The sequence below is a fragment of the Haliotis rubra genome, unplaced genomic scaffold, assembly GCF_003918875.1.
Source record: "Haliotis rubra isolate DU_JTF1 unplaced genomic scaffold, ASM391887v1 Scf216, whole genome shotgun sequence".
NCBI lineage: Eukaryota > Metazoa > Mollusca > Gastropoda > Lepetellida > Haliotidae > Haliotis > Haliotis rubra.
The window spans coordinates 580,969-599,714 of NW_025766181.1; the positions used below are offsets into that span (position 1 = coordinate 580,969).

Sequence of the window (18,746 nt, forward strand, 5' to 3'; positions counted from 1 at the left end):
GAATAAATAAATCTAGTACATGATGGCATATACTATACTCAGCAGCAAAAAAAAAGTCAGTACGAATTCAAAATTTGATAGGCACTGTAATCAAATCATTACAGAAATGGACACAATAAGCGGATCAAAACCATTTTTTATGTACAATATCTTGACACATCAGTGAACAACTCAGCAGTATTTCAAGACATTACGTGAACGTTTGCAGTCCATTCAGACTCTTGACTTCAGTATCTAGTGTGACCATCACGAGCGGCAATAACTGCAGCACAGCGTCTATGCATGGGGTGCACCAATCGATTGATGAAGGCCATTGGCACCTGGAACCACACTCTGTGAAAGGCCTGACGCAATAAATCGTCTGTGTTCGGCCTGGCCTCAGACCACAGTTACCCCCTTAACTTTTACCATGACCCGGAAGTAAAATATGAGAATATAGTGCCTTGTTTAAATGGGCTGTTCTGCTTGTGCTGATTTTTCAGGGTGACTTGTGATAGCTTAAATGAAAGGTAAGACATTGTACTTTATTGCAAAATTTTTGGGTCCACAATCTACTCATGGTATTGACACCAGCCTTCCTTGATTTGACCCCAAGTTCAAGGCTGTCTGGTGTGTTTCGGCTCGTAACTTCCGGTGACCATTGTTTACAGTGGATACAGCAAAATCGACATGGTCGATCCAGGCTCATATTTTGCCGATTAAGTGACAAGTGGCAGGTTGGTGAGCATGCAACAGGAGAACAGCCTACGACCGATATTAATTATGGTGCACTGGCATGTCACTGTAGATAGCAAAGAAGGAAAATAATTGTGGTCTGAGGCCTGATATGGTGAAGGTAGTGCAAGTGTTTAATTTGCTATATGTCTGTTATTTTTCAAAATATTCACTTGAAACTTTGCATATTTACTGCCAGGAGCATTTGAAATATGTATACATGTGTTTTCAACTGAAAATATTTTTTTTACATTTTTATGAATTTATTTCAGTTTTCTGATTGCATATTGTTTTAGTGAGTGAGCGGACGCATCATATTTAGACATATTGGTTCAATTATGGTGAATGTATGTATCACTACACCGCACGTGCCTTATAGATGCATGTGATACCTAAAATGGCTAATATTCAAGCCTTTTTCCAAAGATATAGAGCCAAGTTTGTGAAGAATTCAGTCCTCAGTGTGGAAAATGGCATATGTCATATGTGGACTGGAGCATGCAAGCACAGTGGGTATGGGGTGTTGCGGTATTTTTGCCCCATAGCCTACCAGTGGCGTACTACTCATGCTCACAGGCTGAGTTTTATAGTACACAGGGAAAACTTCGACATAGGTGATTACGACATCAGCCATTTGTGCCACAACAGTAAATGCACCTATGTCGAACACCTGTCTGCTGAACCATACAGCATAAATGCAGACAGAGTGGCCTGTGTAAACAGGGGTGTGTGTAAAGGCCATGCACCTTTCCCAGATTGCCTTTTGGCATTGAAGTCATAGGAGAACAGAAAAACAAAGGCAAAGTATATGAAAAATACTATATCAAATAATATAGTAAAATTTTATTCATATTTCCTGATTTTCACCACAGTCACAGTTAGTTGTGACATAGCATTTATTCACAACACATAGCTTTAGAGACATTATGATGTATTTAAACTTAAAGTTACACAGTATCTGTCTTTAGGAAGTAATTAGCACATACAGTTCTGCAGCATCACTGCACATTTTCAATATTTTGAATAAGAATGTTCATGGTTTTTTGCTGAAACACGGTACAGGGTCTAACTGACCCTTTCTGTAGTCCCCACTCTGCTTGTCAGTCTGTTTAGACTTCAAATGTTCACAGATCTTGCTTCCATGCTGTGTAAGTTTCCTTTTCACAACACTGGGGCTTTTCTGATAGTCTTTGTGATAGGTAGCCTCCTTGTCCATTTGTTCAAGTGACCGCACAGCTCGGCTTGAAAGTTTCACCCCAGAATGGTCGCACTTGTCGATTGCTGATGTCCCAGGGCCATTGTTGAGCCTGTGAATTGTGGAAGAAGCCCTCCCAATCATGTTCCTTGAAAAGTTTACATTCTTTGGCAAAGAAATACTCAGTGATCGATTGGCAGCTTCACATTTCTGTGTGTCTGTGTACAGTTTCATTTGTTCCACCACTTCTACACTTAACTTCATTTTGAGAATTTCATTAAGCAAGTGTTTATCATTGTCATCCATATTGAAATGAGTGATACTGTTGCAGCCGAGGAACATGGATCGCTGCCACCAGCTGTTTGTTACACCTCCTCTACACACAACTGAGTACCGGGCACACCTGGAGCAGTCGCCGCTGTAGCACTTGAGGGTTGCTTCGAGCACTCTTGGTAAGATACTACGAAGTGTTTTCATGTCACCTGCATGATCTTTCATGAGTTCTTTTAGTATCAGGCTGCACCGTGCTTTGACATCCTGGCTCAGCACCTTCTTTGCTTCCATTTTATGTGTACGAGTAGTGCCGGGGAACATATCTGGGTTAAAATCAGCTCTGTAACATTGTCGGAACTGTCCTTGAGCCAAGTGGGTTGGGTCAGCTAGCCTTTGCACCTTCCACATTGGGTCCAACACTTTGAGAGCTTTGTCTACTCCATCTGCAGACTTCGAATCCCCATCGGTTGTGGCATACTTTATGAGTACACCCTGTAGTGCGAGCTGATTACCAATGTCCTCTCCCATTTTGAACTCAGAGAATGGAGTGAAGGCCGACATGTTCGCAGTACAGTCTGGGTGCCCCCCCTGGACATTTCACATCCATGCCTTTTCCTTTCAGCCAGGCACCAGTCCAGCAGAGCTTATTCTGGAATGACGCACTGACGATGAACTTCTTGTCAGTAACAGTTTCGCAGGCGATGCCGATTGCTTGTGATGCATTCTGCCCTGGCTTCTTCCTGCTTGCTATTGTTGTCGAGTTGTATCGGCCATCCATAGCAATGTTCATCTCACACGGCTCAGTACCCCTCTTTCGATTAACTTCCTTCACTAACTCCACCTTTTCTGCCATATCCTTAGTGTTAAGTTCAGTTACAGCCTTAGCCACCTTGTTGGAGGTCCTCTGCATACTGCTCCTGCATGGGGGGTGGAATGTCCATGTTGGCCATCAGTAACCTCGCTCTCGTATTTCCTATAGGTGTGTCCTGTAGACCCAAGGCAAGTCCCACGTTGGGTGCTGCTGGGTTTGGCCCAGGTTTACCCGTCTCGATTTCTTTGTATAACTTCATTTCAGGTGCTACAAAGTCACATGTGACACATTTCAGTGTTATTTTCCAGCATGCTCCCCATTTTCTCTCCTTGGCTATCTGCAGCTGAGGGTCGTCACAGTCACTGGATGTTGACCGATGCAGTCGCAGAGCTGTGTTCCATGCTTCGGCCACCTTTTCATTGTCGACTAGTCGCATACCCTCCAAGTCATCTTTGCTTGACTCTTGTTTCAGGTCATGCTTGCTCGTTGAAGTGGGACGCAGCAGCCTCACTGAAGTAGAGATGCCATCGCAGTCAGGTGTTGACAGCCCAGTGCCATCCAGCCTTGACTTGGTGACCAGGGAGAAGTCTTCTGCACTCAACCTAGTGACTGTCCTGGGTATCTGGGGTGGAGAGGCACTTTCCGACTCTTCCGATTCAAGGGTGAGACCTTTGTTCCAGGGAGTATGGCCTTTGCTGAACTGTGACTTGATTCTCTTGCGGTCGCCTTTCATCGTGATTGTGTCGAATAGAACTAATGAGCTCTGAGCACAGCATGTACTTATATATCCCATCTCTGTGTGTTGTCACTGGCACTGACAAGCAGGTATATGTATTAGAAAATGTATTGGAAACTCAAGACATACACATGTCTTGCGCCACTGGTGTAAATCGCAGTTGAGCCATACACACCTACTGACACTTTGTCGCGTATTGGCCAGGTGTCAGGTGAGAGTGGACATGCTTGGTGACTCGCTGCACTTGATTGGCTGTACTCAGCTACTTGTGCAGCCAATCAATTTAACGAGGAAAGATAGGGCTTTCTAATGAATACAAATTTAACAGTTTCAATTTTCATTTTTGTTGAAAAATATGAACTTTAATGGAATTATTTTAGTATAAAATGCATGTATGTATATAAAAATAGAGAAAAAAATGAAAAAAAATGCTTTAATGGACTGAAATCATTGTCCTTTGATAGCACATGCAATAACAAAAGAGGAACACTTGATGTTTTTGTCAATTTCCACCTGGTTATGGAGTTATAGACAAATTAGAATTGTGTTTGAAATTAATTCATGCCCAAAATTAACACTCAAATGCCAGAGATACAGCATGGAGTAAAAGCAGTATAAGTCAAGTTGTGTATGAGTTAGGGCTTTCAAATTTTCTGTGAGCCTTACATAGTGTCTGGGCTTAGTATTGATTAAGTTTTATTTAATTTGCAGACTTTTTTGGTGTCCTGATATGGTGAAGGTAGTGCAAGTGTTTAATTTGCTATATGTCTGTTATTTTTCAAAATATTCACTTGAAACTTTGCATATTTACTGCCAGGAGCATTTGAAATATGTATACATGTGTTTTCAACTGAAAATATTTTTTTTTACATTTTTTATGAATTTATTTCAGTTTTCTGATTGCATATTGTTTTAGTGAGTGAGCGGACGCATCATATTTAGACATATTGGTTCAATTATGGTGAATGTATGTATCACTACACCGCACGTGCCTTATAGATGCATGTGATACCTAAAATGGCTAATATTCAAGCCTTTTTCCAAAGATATAGAGCCAAGTTTGTGAAGAATTCAGTCCTCAGTGTGGAAAATGGCATATGTCATATGTGGACTGGAGCATGCAAGCACAGTGGGTATGGGGTGTGTTGCGGTATTTTTGCCCCATAGCCTACCAGTGGCGTACTACTCATGCTCACAGGCTGAGTTTTATAGTACACAGGGAAAACTTCGACATAGGTGATTACGACATCAGCCATTTGTGCCACAACAGTAAATGCACCTATGTCGAACACCTGTCTGCTGAACCACACAGCATAAATGCAGACAGAGTGGCCTGTGTAAACAGGGGTGTGTGTAAAGGCCATGCACCTTTCCCAGATTGCCTTTTGGCATTGAAGTCATAGGAGAACAGAAAAACAAAGGCAAAGTATATGAAAAATACTATATCAAATAATATAGTAAAATTTTATTCATATTTCCTGATTTTCACCACAGTCACAGTTAGTTGTGACATAGCATTTATTCACAACACATAGCTTTAGAGACATTATGATGTATTTAAACTTAAAGTTACACAGTATCTGTCTTTAGGAAGTAATTAGCACATACAGTTCTGCAGCATCACTGCACATTTTCAATATTTTGAATAAGAATGTTCATGGTTTTTGCTGAAACACGGTACAGGGTCTAACTGACCCTTTCTGTAGTCCCCACTCTGCTTGTCAGTCTGTTTAGACTTCAAATGTTCACAGATCTTGCTTCCATGCTGTGTAAGTTTCCTTTTCACAACACTGGGGCTTTTCTGATAGTCTTTGTGATAGGTAGCCTCCTTGTCCATTTGTTCAAGTGACCGCACAGCTCGGCTTGAAAGTTTCACCCCAGAATGGTCGCACTTGTCGATTGCTGATGTCCCAGGGCCATTGTTGAGCCTGTGAATTGTGGAAGAAGCCCTCCCAATCATGTTCCTTGAAAAGTTTACATTCTTTGGCAAAGAAATACTCAGTGATCGATTGGCAGCTTCACATTTCTGTGTGTCTGTGTACAGTTTCATTTGTTCCACCACTTCTACACTTAACTTCATTTTGAGAATTTCATTAAGCAAGTGTTTATCATTGTCATCCATATTGAAATGAGTGATACTGTTGCAGCCGAGGAACATGGATCGCTGCCACCAGCTGTTTGTTACACCTCCTCTACACACAACTGAGTACCGGGCACACCTGGAGCAGTCGCCGCTGTAGCACTTGAGGGTTGCTTCGAGCACTCTTGGTAAGATACTACGAAGTGTTTTCATGTCACCTGCATGATCTTTCATGAGTTCTTTTAGTATCAGGCTGCACCGTGCTTTGACATCCTGGCTCAGCACCTTCTTTGCTTCCATTTTATGTGTACGAGTAGTGCCGGGGAACATATCTGGGTTAAAATCAGCTCTGTAACATTGTCGGAACTGTCCTTGAGCCAAGTGGGTTGGGTCAGCTAGCCTTTGCACCTTCCACATTGGGTCCAACACTTTGAGAGCTTTGTCTACTCCATCTGCAGACTTCGAATCCCCATCGGTTGTGGCATACTTTATGAGTACACCCTGTAGTGCGAGCTGATTACCAATGTCCTCTCCCATTTTGAACTCAGAGAATGGAGTGAAGGCCGACATGTTCGCAGTACAGTCTGGGTGCCCCCCCTGGACATTTCACATCCATGCCTTTTCCTTTCAGCCAGGCACCAGTCCAGCAGAGCTTATTCTGGAATGACGCACTGACGATGAACTTCTTGTCAGTAACAGTTTCGCAGGCGATGCCGATTGCTTGTGATGCATTCTGCCCTGGCTTCTTCCTGCTTGCTATTGTTGTCGAGTTGTATCGGCCATCCATAGCAATGTTCATCTCACACGGCTCAGTACCCCTCTTTCGATTAACTTCCTTCACTAACTCCACCTTTTCTGCCATATCCTTAGTGTTAAGTTCAGTTACAGCCTTAGCCACCTTGTTGGAGGTCCTCTGCATACTGCTCCTGCATGGGGGTGGAATGTCCATGTTGGCCATCAGTAACCTCGCTCTCGTATTTCCTATAGGTGTGTCCTGTAGACCCAAGGCAAGTCCCACGTTGGGTGCTGCTGGGTTTGGCCCAGGTTTACCCGTCTCGATTTCTTTGTATAACTTCATTTCAGGTGCTACAAAGTCACATGTGACACATTTCAGTGTTATTTTCCAGCATGCTCCCCATTTTCTCTCCTTGGCTATCTGCAGCTGAGGGTCGTCACAGTCACTGGATGTTGACCAATGCAGTCGCAGAGCTGTGTTCCATGCTTCGGCCACCTTTTCATTGTCGACTAGTCGCATACCCTCCAAGTCATCTTTGCTTGACTCTTGTTTCAGGTCATGCTTGCTCGTTGAAGTGGGACGCAGCAGCCTCACTGAAGTAGAGATGCCATCGCAGTCAGGTGTTGACAGCCCAGTGCCATCCAGCCTTGACTTGGTGACCAGGGGAGAAGTCTTCTGCACTCAACCTAGTGACTGTCCTGGGTATCTGGGGTGGAGCGGCACTTTCCGACTCTTCCGATTCAAGGGTGAGACCTTTGTTCCAGGGAGTATGGCCTTTGCTGAACTGTGACTTGATTCTCTTGCGGTCGCCTTTCATCGTGATTGTGTCGAATAGAACTAATGAGCTCTGAGCACAGCATGTACTTATATATCCCATCTCTGTGTGTTGTCACTGGCACTGACAAGCAGGTATATGTATTAGAAAATGTATTGGAAACTCAAGACATACACATGTCTTGCGCCACTGGTGTAAATCGCAGTTGAGCCATACACACCTACTGACACTTTGTCGCGTATTGGCCAGGTGTCAGGTGAGAGTGGACATGCTTGGTGACTTCGCTGCACTTGATTGGCTGTACTCAGCTACTTGTGCAGCCAATCAATTTAACGAGGAAAGATAGGGCTTTCTAATGAATACAAATTTAACAGTTTCAATTTTCATTTTTGTTGAAAAATATGAACTTTAATGGAATTATTTTAGTATAAAATGCATGTATGTATATAAAAATAGAGAAAAAATGAAAAAAATGCTTTAATGGACTGAAACCATTGTCCTTTGATAGCACATGCAATAACAAAGAGGAACACTTGATGTTTTTGTCAATTTCCACCTGGTTATGGAGTTATAGACAAATTAGAATTGTGTTTGAAATTAATTCATGCCCAAAATTAACACTCAAATGCCAGAGATACAGCATGGAGTAAAAGCAGTATAAGTCAAGTTGTGTATGAGTTAGGGCTTTCAAATTTTCTGTGAGCCTTACATTGTGTCTGGGCTTAGTATTGATTAAGTTATATTTAATTTGCAGACTTTTGGTGTCCTGATAGGCCTCAGACCACAGTTACCCCCTTAACTTTTACCATGACCGGAAGTAAAATATGAGAATATAGTGCCTTGTTTAAATGGGCTGTTCTGCTTGTGCTGATTTTTTCAGGGTGACTTGTGATAGCTTAAATGAAAGGTAAGACATTGTACTTTATTGCAAAATTTTTTTGGGTCCACAATCTACTCATGGTATTGACACCAGCCTTCCTTGATTTGACCCCAAGTTCAAGGCTGTCTGGTGTGTTTCGGCTCGTAACTTCCGGTGACCATTGTTTACAGTGGATACAGCAAAATCGACATGGTCGATCCAGGCTCATATTTTGCCGATTAAGTGACAAGTGGCAGGTTGGTGAGCATGCAACAGGAGAACAGCCTACGACCGATATTAATTATGGTGCACTGGCATGTCACTGTAGATAGCAAAGAAGGAAAATAATTGTGGTCTGAGGCCTTATCATGCTTGAAAATGTTGTTCCGGTGACGTGCGAAATGTGGTATGACGTAGGGTCTGAGAGCTTGGTCGATGTAACGCACTGCTGTGATGCCACCTCCTCTCCCTGGACCAAGGGTTCTGGAACACCACAGAACCCACTCTCTGGTTCAGGCCTATTCCACCCCATACCATGATACTTGCACCTTCCCATGAGCCTCTTTGGTCCGAGTAACGCTGGCCACGTCGACGCCATATTATTGTTCTGCCATCTGCAGTTGATACGCAGTACCGACTCTCATCTGTGAACAGAACAGTTCTCTATTGCCTGTATCGCCAGTTTTGGTGTTGTAAGGCAAACTGTAGACGTTCACACCGATGACGAGGAGTGAGGATAGGTCCACGGTAAGGTCTACGGCATTGGAGGTCCCCGCTGTTAAGACGTCGGCGTACTGTATCAGTACTGATTGGTCTTCCGTGTGTTCCCACTGTTTGGCGTGCTGTTTCGGATGCCTGCATGAAGGGATTCTGTACATGCTGTCGCACAGCATGGCAGTCTTGTCGTCTTGTGGTCACCCTTGGTCCGCCAGTACGGGGGCGATCATTTGTCGTGCTGGTGGCCCGGAAACGTTGCTGCAGCCTGTAGATGGTCCGAACGTTGACCTTGAAGTGATTGGCAACGGCTTGTGCAGTGTGGCCAGCTTCAAGTCTTCCTAGCGCCTGGTTCCTCTCGGCTATCATGAGTCGCGGCATCCTGCTGACGTTGTTTCAACCAGGTTTGTGGGGGCGCATTTTAAAGGGCTGGTCCTTGTGAACAGCCCGCGCAGCATGAGTTGCATGAAACGTTTTGGAAGGAATGTCTTTGCTCAAGTAAAGTTGGAGATGTTGTCAAAATATACAATCAATACAATATACATTAAATTCCAAACTGACGTTTCTTTTGCTGCTTAGTATTTATCCCACTGAGAAACTCCACAAGGCCAAATCACGGCCAGGGTAACGACACTTCATATATGAAATTTTAAGTATCATTGATGAAAGTTTCTTCTACGCATATTGAAGGATCATCATTCGTTGATGTAAAGAATATGTTAACTTTGTCTCCAGCATGCTTCTATAGTATCGAGACTCTATCCAAAATAAATATCCAAGAACACTTGTCGTCATTGAAATAACAAACACAATATGTGTACAATATAACAATTGTGCCAAAACGTTAATTCAACACATGCTTATTCCAATACCAATAATACTGGTTTCAGTTCATTCCTTGTTTTAAGTTACATACTAACTTTGATAACGACGGTAAATGACCGTACTAGCATATTCAGCGGACATGGCCGCTTCGCTTTTTCTTGTTACGAAGTGCTGCGTAGACACATTCCTTGATTGCTGTAGACAATCTAACAACACGCACGTATTTCCTTTGTGGATGTGTAAATACATAACCGAGAAATAGTGAGCAACTGACATCTTATCTAAACGTTTAAGATAAAGTAGGCCAGCTATGTCAGGTGCAAACAATTGTTTAAACAAGAGGAATGAGAGTTTGCTTCTTTACTCATACACTTCCAGAAAACCACTACAAATAGACCAGAACATACATGTATTTAAGTTGTTATTAACTACAATAACTAAACATTTCAGCTTTGCTGGCTGAGGCCAACTGGCCAGTTAGCATTCCGCACAGGAAAGCAAAAGTAACTGTGCATAACATAAAACTACATAAAATAAAAATTATTTGAAAAGTAATTTAAATAACCCTAAATAAACATGCAGCAAGCACTTTGTTATCACGTATCGCCCGTAGCACGTGCACTTTGTGCACAATGAACTTACTTACTTTTTGTATGGTTTTTGACACCTGAAGTTCACACACCTGATATTGAAATTTGAAGAGCGGTTAATTATTCTCTTGCCTCTGAATGTTATGGGTACCGCGTTAATTTCAACCTTGCTACGGTTTACAGAAAATCAGCGTCTCTGTTCCTTGGGTTTACTGGAGACTCGAATGGCCTAAAATGAAGTGGCCAGACATTTTGGTGTCCATCGAAACACGTCTTTATGGAAACGTTTTCAACATAATGGGGAACACGAGAGATTTGCCTCAGACCGGCCATCCACGCGACGCGTGACGTCACGTCAGCAAGACAACAACATTCGGCTGACCCATATATGGAATCGAGTCCAGACTGCCAGATTGTCTGCTCGGAACATACCTGGAATACGACCAATCAGTTCCAGAACTGTACGGAACCGACTGAGGGAGCACAACATCGGGCCCCGACGGCTTGCAATTCAATTTTGCTCCAACGCCACAGACAGACACGTCGTGCCTGGTGCAGACATCATCTATTTTACAGGAGACCAGATTGGGATGGTGTTTTGTTCACTGACGAGTTGCGCTTTCATCTGGATAGCTCAGATGGCAGGGCAAGGGTGTACAGACGGCGAGATGAACGGTATGCTGACTTGTGCATTATTCAACGTTGACAGCGTTATGGAATGGGGAGTCATCACATCTCAAGGTCGGACGAAACTTGTCATGTTCAATAGCAATCCGACAGGTCTGCGATATCTTCATAAGATATCCCCGTCCCCATGTCGCTACGTTCACAGATTTCCTGAGACAGCAGAACATTGCGGTACACTCCTGGCCAAATGTTTCTCCGGAGCTGTCCCCTTTTGGGTACGCTTGGGCTGAAATGGTGCGTCAAGCCCAATATCATGGAACAACATTCTCCAAGCTTTCTTAAATCGCTTAGTGTCGTTGTCAAACCTGCATCAACGCCAATGGTGGAGAAACACGATTACTGAATTTGCGAAGTGACACCACATCTCTTCAAGGCCAAGTGTCAATTCCTAATTATCTTGTCAACAGTTAAACAGTGAAAGTGATGGAAAGCACAAAACAATCATGTTAGTTTTTGCATTAAAAAATTGGCATTGTAAACAACATTGCACAGGTATTTTACTGAATGTTGTCTAACGCCGCACTCTGGACCAAACGTTCCCGTGAGAAGGGTGGGGGGTTAAAGGGCGGGGGGATACAGAAGTTAATATGTTATATTCTGAAGATTTGGTAATGGTATCTGATCTATCATCAAACAAAGGAAATAAACTCTGCTCTCAGAATACACTTTTAAACGGAAATGGCCATCAAAATTATGAAAGCGTTTGAATGGAAATTAGAAGTGATACACATAATGTTTGTCTGTCTAACGCCGCACTTTATATGAAGGCGGTGTGTAAATAATCGGATCTGGACCAAACGATCCAGTGACATTTATGGATACAAAAGTTGGTATGTAAACATTTTCCCCTTTAGCATAATCGAATTAAATAAAATTGTCGCACATATGCACACAGTGTATTAATATGGAGAACACTGGTCTTAGACAGGGTTGTGACGTTACTCCAGAGCTTTTAGGCCGCTGGTGATAAATTGTTTACCAGCATCAATCTGACAGAATGTGGTGAGCGTAGGCGAGAAGATGTCTTTTCGTGAGGTCAAGTATGGTACAGCGGTGTCTGAATCACATTAACAGTGCATAAATTGTGGCAGTGACGTGTTTTGCGCAGAGTTTTACGTCGTCACTTACCGATATGTTGGTATAAAAGGGGATACGAGCGATCCTATCTTCAGTCCACCAGTATTTGCCTTCGTATTGCGGCAGCATTTCTGCAGACTCACATGTAAGTACATTTTCGTTGGCTTTTCATAATACATATCCATGCTAATATCACATGTTTTGTAGAATATCCTTAAAATTAAACCGACAATTATTTCCATTTCAAGTGTCACAAGTGAAAATACGTTCATGCTAGCTAGGAACACGGATCAAGGAATGTATCTGAGCATGTAACATTTCGTATGAATGTTCGCAAGAAATATAGTAATACTGAGAAAGTTTGTCCCTCAGTTGCAGACACAATGAACATTTGAGTATTAACAGAAAGCCACCCCAAAGTTTCTTGCATCTGTTTCTTTTATTAAGGTTTGTTATTAATGTTAAAATTCCACTTATATTTGTTTTACTGGAACGGAGGGTGTTAAAAAGTCTCCAGTTCGTGTCAGTGTGTAATCGAAGACTTAATAACCAAGAGTACACCATATCAACTCGTAAAAGTTCTACGTAAAATCACATTCCATACCTTTCTTTACAACATAGACTGCGATCCTAGTTGATGAAACACCCCACACGTATGATGGATTTACATAACAAATTTGTTTGTTTGTAAAAATCAATCATTTTCTTCCAGCAAAATGAATACTCTTCAAATTCTCGTAGTTCTTTTGGCAACATGCTGTGCAAGTCAAGGAAGAAATATCCGTAAGTGTTACCAAGTTGTGTCTGTTATCTGTTGCGTGAATTAATGTTAAAACAAAACCTAATGGTATTCTGACATCGTAGATGCAAAATACCTTGTATTTATGTAGGGTTGTTGTGTATGTGTTTAATGCCGCGAAAGAAACATCATACATTATCCCCATGTAACATAATATCCCCGTTTACGGGAACACCTGTGTGTCATCACTGAATTTCAGTAGTCCATTAATGTTACTTCCACAACTGTTTTGCCTTTTGCGCCTAATGGATTCTGATTTGGCTGATAATCGGCGTTGACTTATAATACATTCATAAAAGAGGTTCTATTTCCTGAGATGTATTCATTCCTGTTCTATTTGCAGGTTCCAGGCGTTTTGTAAACCAGCCACCACCAGGTACGTTTTGTACATGGTCAAGACATAAAATGTATATTCTGTCATGAGAGTGTACTCGTTGGTGTGGCTTGTCTTTACAAATAATATAGGTGGGTAAAGTGTGATGTAATTTCGTGTTCAAGATTAACTCACTCATGTTACGACGTGCAACCACGTGATTATGTGTAAATGACTAGGGCATTTCAGTACTCGTCTACTCTATGCCGGTTTACGACAGCGAGCCCTTGGGATGCCTCATTCGGACACAGAATACTGACACAGTCGAACGGTACTTTTTTAGCCCTAGTACTTGTTAGCCCTAGTACTTGTCGGGCAGTCTAGTCTACCTTCAGAGGCGGTCACTAGAGATGTACATGATTACTTCGACATATTACCCTTCAGCCTGCATCTAACGTCGGGAAAACCGTTAATGTAGTAAAGTATACAGTGACAATACGATATTAAAAGAACATCAGCATACAGAATGCTGAGTATTGTGTCGCTGTAAAACCTTCTTTGTGGTTCTTTCAGATTTATTCCCGCCAGGCAACAACCATCTCGATATCCGAGCGCTTATGGCACTCTTGAAGAATCCAGTGATGATGAAAGGGTCTGGTCAGGTTAATAGTCAACAGCAACAACAACAGCAGCAGCAACAACAGCAACAACAACAACAACAGCAGCAGCAGCAACAACTAGGAACGGGTCAAATTCCACAAGCCGAAGTAACTCCTCAATCAGCCCAAAATCAAGGTCAACCTCAACCTGAGCCTCTTCCAACCCAGACGAAACCTCAAAACCCGCCACTGACCCAACATACAAAGAATCAAGGACAAGTTCAGGGACAGACACCAACACAAAATGCAGGTCAAGGTCAGCAAGGTCAAACAAACAATGGTCAGACACAACAGGTCCCCGTCCCAGCTCCAACTGTTAATACTCCAAAGACTGTCGATCCAATGCAGCAGTTTATGGGGTACTCAAACATGTTCACTGACCCAATGTTTTTACAATACTTTCAACAATTCATGAGAAGGGTAGACATGATGAAGCCCAAATACAGGAGAGGAGACTTTGTCCCCCCAAAAGGCCTCTTCCCGGGAGGATATGTGATATCTGCTGATGGTAGTGATGCAGAAGTAAGGGACATATATGGAAAGTTGCACTCAATTGATGGTGGCGTTTTCCAAGCATAAAGCTTGTGCAGACATTTTCACATTGTGATAGATTTACATGATCCGACTTTTTGTTGCCTGCTGGACAGGCATATCACAGATCATACAACTATTTTAGATTCTCACTGCAATGCATCCCATGTACATAGACGTGTTTCATGGTCTATAAACACCGCTTCTTTTTTGTCCATCACAACTTTACATCATTTTGATAGAATTTTCTCTTTTTTAATAAATAAAATCCCTCTTAAACATGTCTCTGTTCCTATTTTCACTGATTTCATTGTCAATGTGGCAATATTTATTTAATGCAACATATTTCACGTTATTTTCTAAGTTGCTCACCGCGTTGACCAACGCCTTGGGGGAAGTATGAGGATATCATTGTGTAGTTATGACTCCATACTCTGATCGAAAACGTCAGCTCGTTAGTAATTAGACCTTAATCAGAGGGACACAACACCAGTGAATAACAGGAAAAACAAATGGGCGCAAATAGGCCTCTTATTGGCCCACGTCGCCCTAAAATTATAAAACCAACCAACAGGAACAACAAACACCATATCACGATTCCACAATAGCGTGTGTATAAGAAGTAGAAGACGTTTACTCATAAATAAAGGAAACATGGTACATAGTTTACACAGCTAATATATAATGGTGTTCACATGCACAAGGGGCTGACACACGTAATAATTTGGGGTTATCATTTCTCTCAAAATGTACCAAGTACTCGGATAATAAGAAATTATATTGGTGTCCGTTTCAGAAAGATTATAATTTCTGTACATTCCGTTTATGAGCTAAACAGCAGAATTAACATAAAGAGGTGAGGAGATCACTATTACAGCTAACACAGACAGATATTTCTCAGTTACAAGCAGTGATTTATAGGATGAGTTCTCATGCAGGAAACAAGACTTTCTTACAATGCAATGCCCGTTCTGGATTTCAATATCCTGGCAGCTTTGTTTAAATATGTGGATGAAACATCACCATACACAGAATCATGTTTGGGACAGTCTTATGTTGGATACCTAGTTACGTTCACCATCGCCATCGAAAGTTTTGAGTATATGACAACAGGCATAAGAGTATCTGTTATTAATCTAACTGATCTACATCAGTACTGAAAACAGCGACCAAAACATTGTCACATACTGGTGTTCTTCCCAGCTCTTCTTGAACTGCAAGTGACGAATATTCTTTAAACATCGTAGAGGTAGCGCGTTAGGAAATTGTTGTGAGACTTTTCAATTTTTATTCTATAGGCGTATCATCGAACATCCTAACCATATAATTGAATAGGTACAAGGTTTTTAACAACTTATAAGCCAAGATATTTATAATTTGATATAACTTCATTGTTAACCCTTTTGAAAACAAGCTTCAATCCATATCTCAAACACTGTTACTTTTGTCTTATCTACGATTAAAGTCCCACTTATTACGTAACGATCATCTGCAAAAACCGATATCCACCTTCAATGGAAATTGAACTGGCATCGTCAATTTATAAGTTGACCCGAAAGAATATTCTAACTTATTCCTCAATCTGATCCCACATTACTCTGGTCAATTCCGTGAACCAGAGGGGCGGTGGGGTAGCCTAGAGGTTACCGAAGAAGACCCGATGTCGATTCCCCACATGGGTACAATGTGTGAAGCCCATTTCTGGTGTTCCCGTGATATTGCTGCAATACTGCTAAAAGCGGCGTAAATCCATACTCAATCACTCACTCACTCACTCGGTAAACCAGAATGTTATTTCGTCTATTGAGAGTTTCGGCGCGGCTTTATCAAACACAATGTTTCAATCCAGACGTGCGGGTTTTTCTTAGTTTAAGGTATTCAGTTTTCACTCTGTCAAATTACTTTGAATTAAAATTTCAAATTATCAAACTTCTTTTTGGATTTTGGAGCTTTCGAAATATTGTTACAAGTTTCTGATATTGTATTCTATTGTATTCTAACTTAATAATAAATTTCCGTGGTACTCGCAAGTCGAATGTCATATTGTTTTCTATCGTTCGATTTCATCTCTCAAAAATATGTCGAGACCAGCCTGAAAACTGTCAGCTTCTTAAATGTAATCCTTGACCTCAAAACACACAATTCATACCAAAATCTGTAGGTGGGAAAGCAACGAAAAGGCGACCAAGAAAAAACACATAGTGCAACCCGCCATTCAGTACAAAATGTCAAAACATCATTGGCAAACATTTCCTACAACTGGTAGAGAAAGACTTCCCCCGCGAAAGCAAGCTTCACAAGATCTTCAACAGATCAACGGTTTAAGTAAGCTACAGCTGCATGGTCAACTACGAAATATAATGGAACGTTTTGTAGCAATCAAACATAAGCAAACGAGACTCAGGATTGAAGAGAAGCTAGAAATTCTCACCAACAAAGGCAACAAGATCAACAAAAAGAGTGAACTACTTTCAACCTGTCGGCATGGAACGCACACAAGCTGAGTGAGAAAAAAAATAGTTCCAAGCAACTTAATTTCAGATTGTCTGGTGATTGCAGCACAGAATAAACATGAAATTATCCAGTGTATTAAACATACAACTGAACTTGCTCTCGGTAGGGCACTCTGTACAGGAAAAGAACAACACATTTGTGTGTGTGTGTGTGTGTGTGTGTGTGTGTGTGTGTGTGTGTGTGTGTGTGTGTGTGTGTGTGTGTGTGTGTGTGTGTGTGTGTGTGTGTGTGTGTGTGTGTGTGTGCATTTTAAGCACAGCAATGTGAAGAGGCATTCAGCTAGGAACTTTAAATTTACAACTTAGTTATCAAATGCATGTACTGTGTTAATTGCTTGCATGATAACGGGGTTGTATTTACCACATAACCTCGCTGTCACTGTAAGACCACTCCTCACAATAAGACAAATTTTCAACTTGGTCTATAGAGAGACAATATTTTGTATTAATATAATATCGGAATGTCCATTCATTGAAGATGACACAATACTTAACTATGCTAAACACTTACAGGAAAATATTCTATTAAATTCCAAGTTTTATATGGTGCTACAATTATATTTGTTGAGTATTCACCGTTTCTATTTGTATCATCGCTGCCCGACCGGATAAATCCAAAATACATGATTACAAGTACACTTTAACACGAATATTTCCTTGAAAAAGGTACCCAAGAACTAAAGTCAATCAACACGACAAGTACACCAATATGCCCTTGGGGGAGAAACTTGTTTGATGTAAGAGTGTGGTTAGGGACTTAAGCTGCCCTCGAGGTGGATTAATAATTTACAAATTGGAAGCTGCTTAAGGACAGTTAACGTCAGATAAGTGTATATAAAAGTATGTCGCTGAAAGAGAAAGTAGTTTTATATTGGTGGTTTAAGATTAATCATCAGTGCCATCCTTGTATTGACATCCTATGTTACGACAACAGATCAGACGGAGTGACGCCAAAACAGTAATGGACATGCATTCAAGAAGCACTAAAAGTAAACCTAGGTAACCAAAAAGCATGTTCAGGATGATTTATAATCTGAATCTTAGTAAGGTTAATAGCCATGAATGTATGTGTTCATATGTTATAGGAAGTATGAGCTATTCATTGAAAGGGCAGATATATGTAAGGGAAAACTCTGTAGATAGTGTAATAATGGCTTCGCTGGAGACGAATATCACTTCCTACTTGTATGTCTAATATATAATATTAGAAAACATACATAAAGAAATATTTCTACCACAAACCTAATGGTAACAAATAGTATACACTGATGACATGTGATTGTAACAATACTATTAGAAATTTAAATGTACATATTCCATGTAATGAATTTTAGAAATGTAACAATGTAGTGAATTTGGAATACATCTCAGATGATGTGCTTTAGGCCTGATCTGTATTATGAATAATGAATGGGAGCAGCTCTCGGGACATGCCAGAGGTAACAAATCACAAACGCTAGATGCTGTGTGATATGTAAATGATGTAGCAATGTCGATTTTTAAATGTAAATAAGTTTTATTTTTCAGAGAAATTGCCCCTTTTCAAGTCAACAATGTGCACAATGCCGATTTTTAAATGTAAAGAAGTTTAACGTGTCAAGTAAATTGCTTCTATTCAAACCGCATGCAGTTTTTATTTCACTTTATAACTGAGGAAAACTGACGGTATATATAACCAATGACACACAGTCCTTGACCGAGTTATTCACCAGGTGAATGAATACATCATACATTAGATGCTGTTTGAAATGTAAATGATTTATAGGAACAATGATGACTGTTAAATGTAAACAAGTATTTAAGGTAATTGCTAATTTTGAAGTCATTCAGACAGGTGAATGAATATATCAAACTCTTCA

General features: G+C 41.1%; 1 protein-coding gene across 1 annotated transcript; it reads left to right on the top strand.

Annotated features, from left to right (window-relative positions):
* Positions 1-12,189: 12,189 nt before the first annotated feature.
* On the top strand, positions 12,190-14,657 carry LOC124276956 (mediator of RNA polymerase II transcription subunit 15-like). Its single transcript, XM_046712614.1, has 4 exons — positions 12,190-12,217; positions 12,785-12,855; positions 13,215-13,247; positions 13,758-14,657. The coding sequence occupies exons 2-4, from the start codon at positions 12,789-12,791 to the stop codon at positions 14,420-14,422; spliced, it is 765 nt and encodes a 254-aa protein (XP_046568570.1). The 5' UTR covers positions 12,190-12,217; positions 12,785-12,788; the 3' UTR covers positions 14,423-14,657.
* The last annotated feature ends 4,089 nt before the right edge of the window (positions 14,658-18,746 follow it).

Coding starts and splice junctions, on each gene's coding strand:
- LOC124276956 (XM_046712614.1), top strand. CDS start 12,789: ATGAATACTCTTCAAATTCTCGTAGTTCTTTTGGCAACATGCTGTGCA. Junction 12,856..13,214: donor AAGTCAAGGAAGAAATATCC/GTAAGTGTTACC, acceptor TTCTATTTGCAG/GTTCCAGGCGTTTTGTAAAC. Junction 13,248..13,757: donor TGTAAACCAGCCACCACCAG/GTACGTTTTGTA, acceptor TGGTTCTTTCAG/ATTTATTCCCGCCAGGCAAC.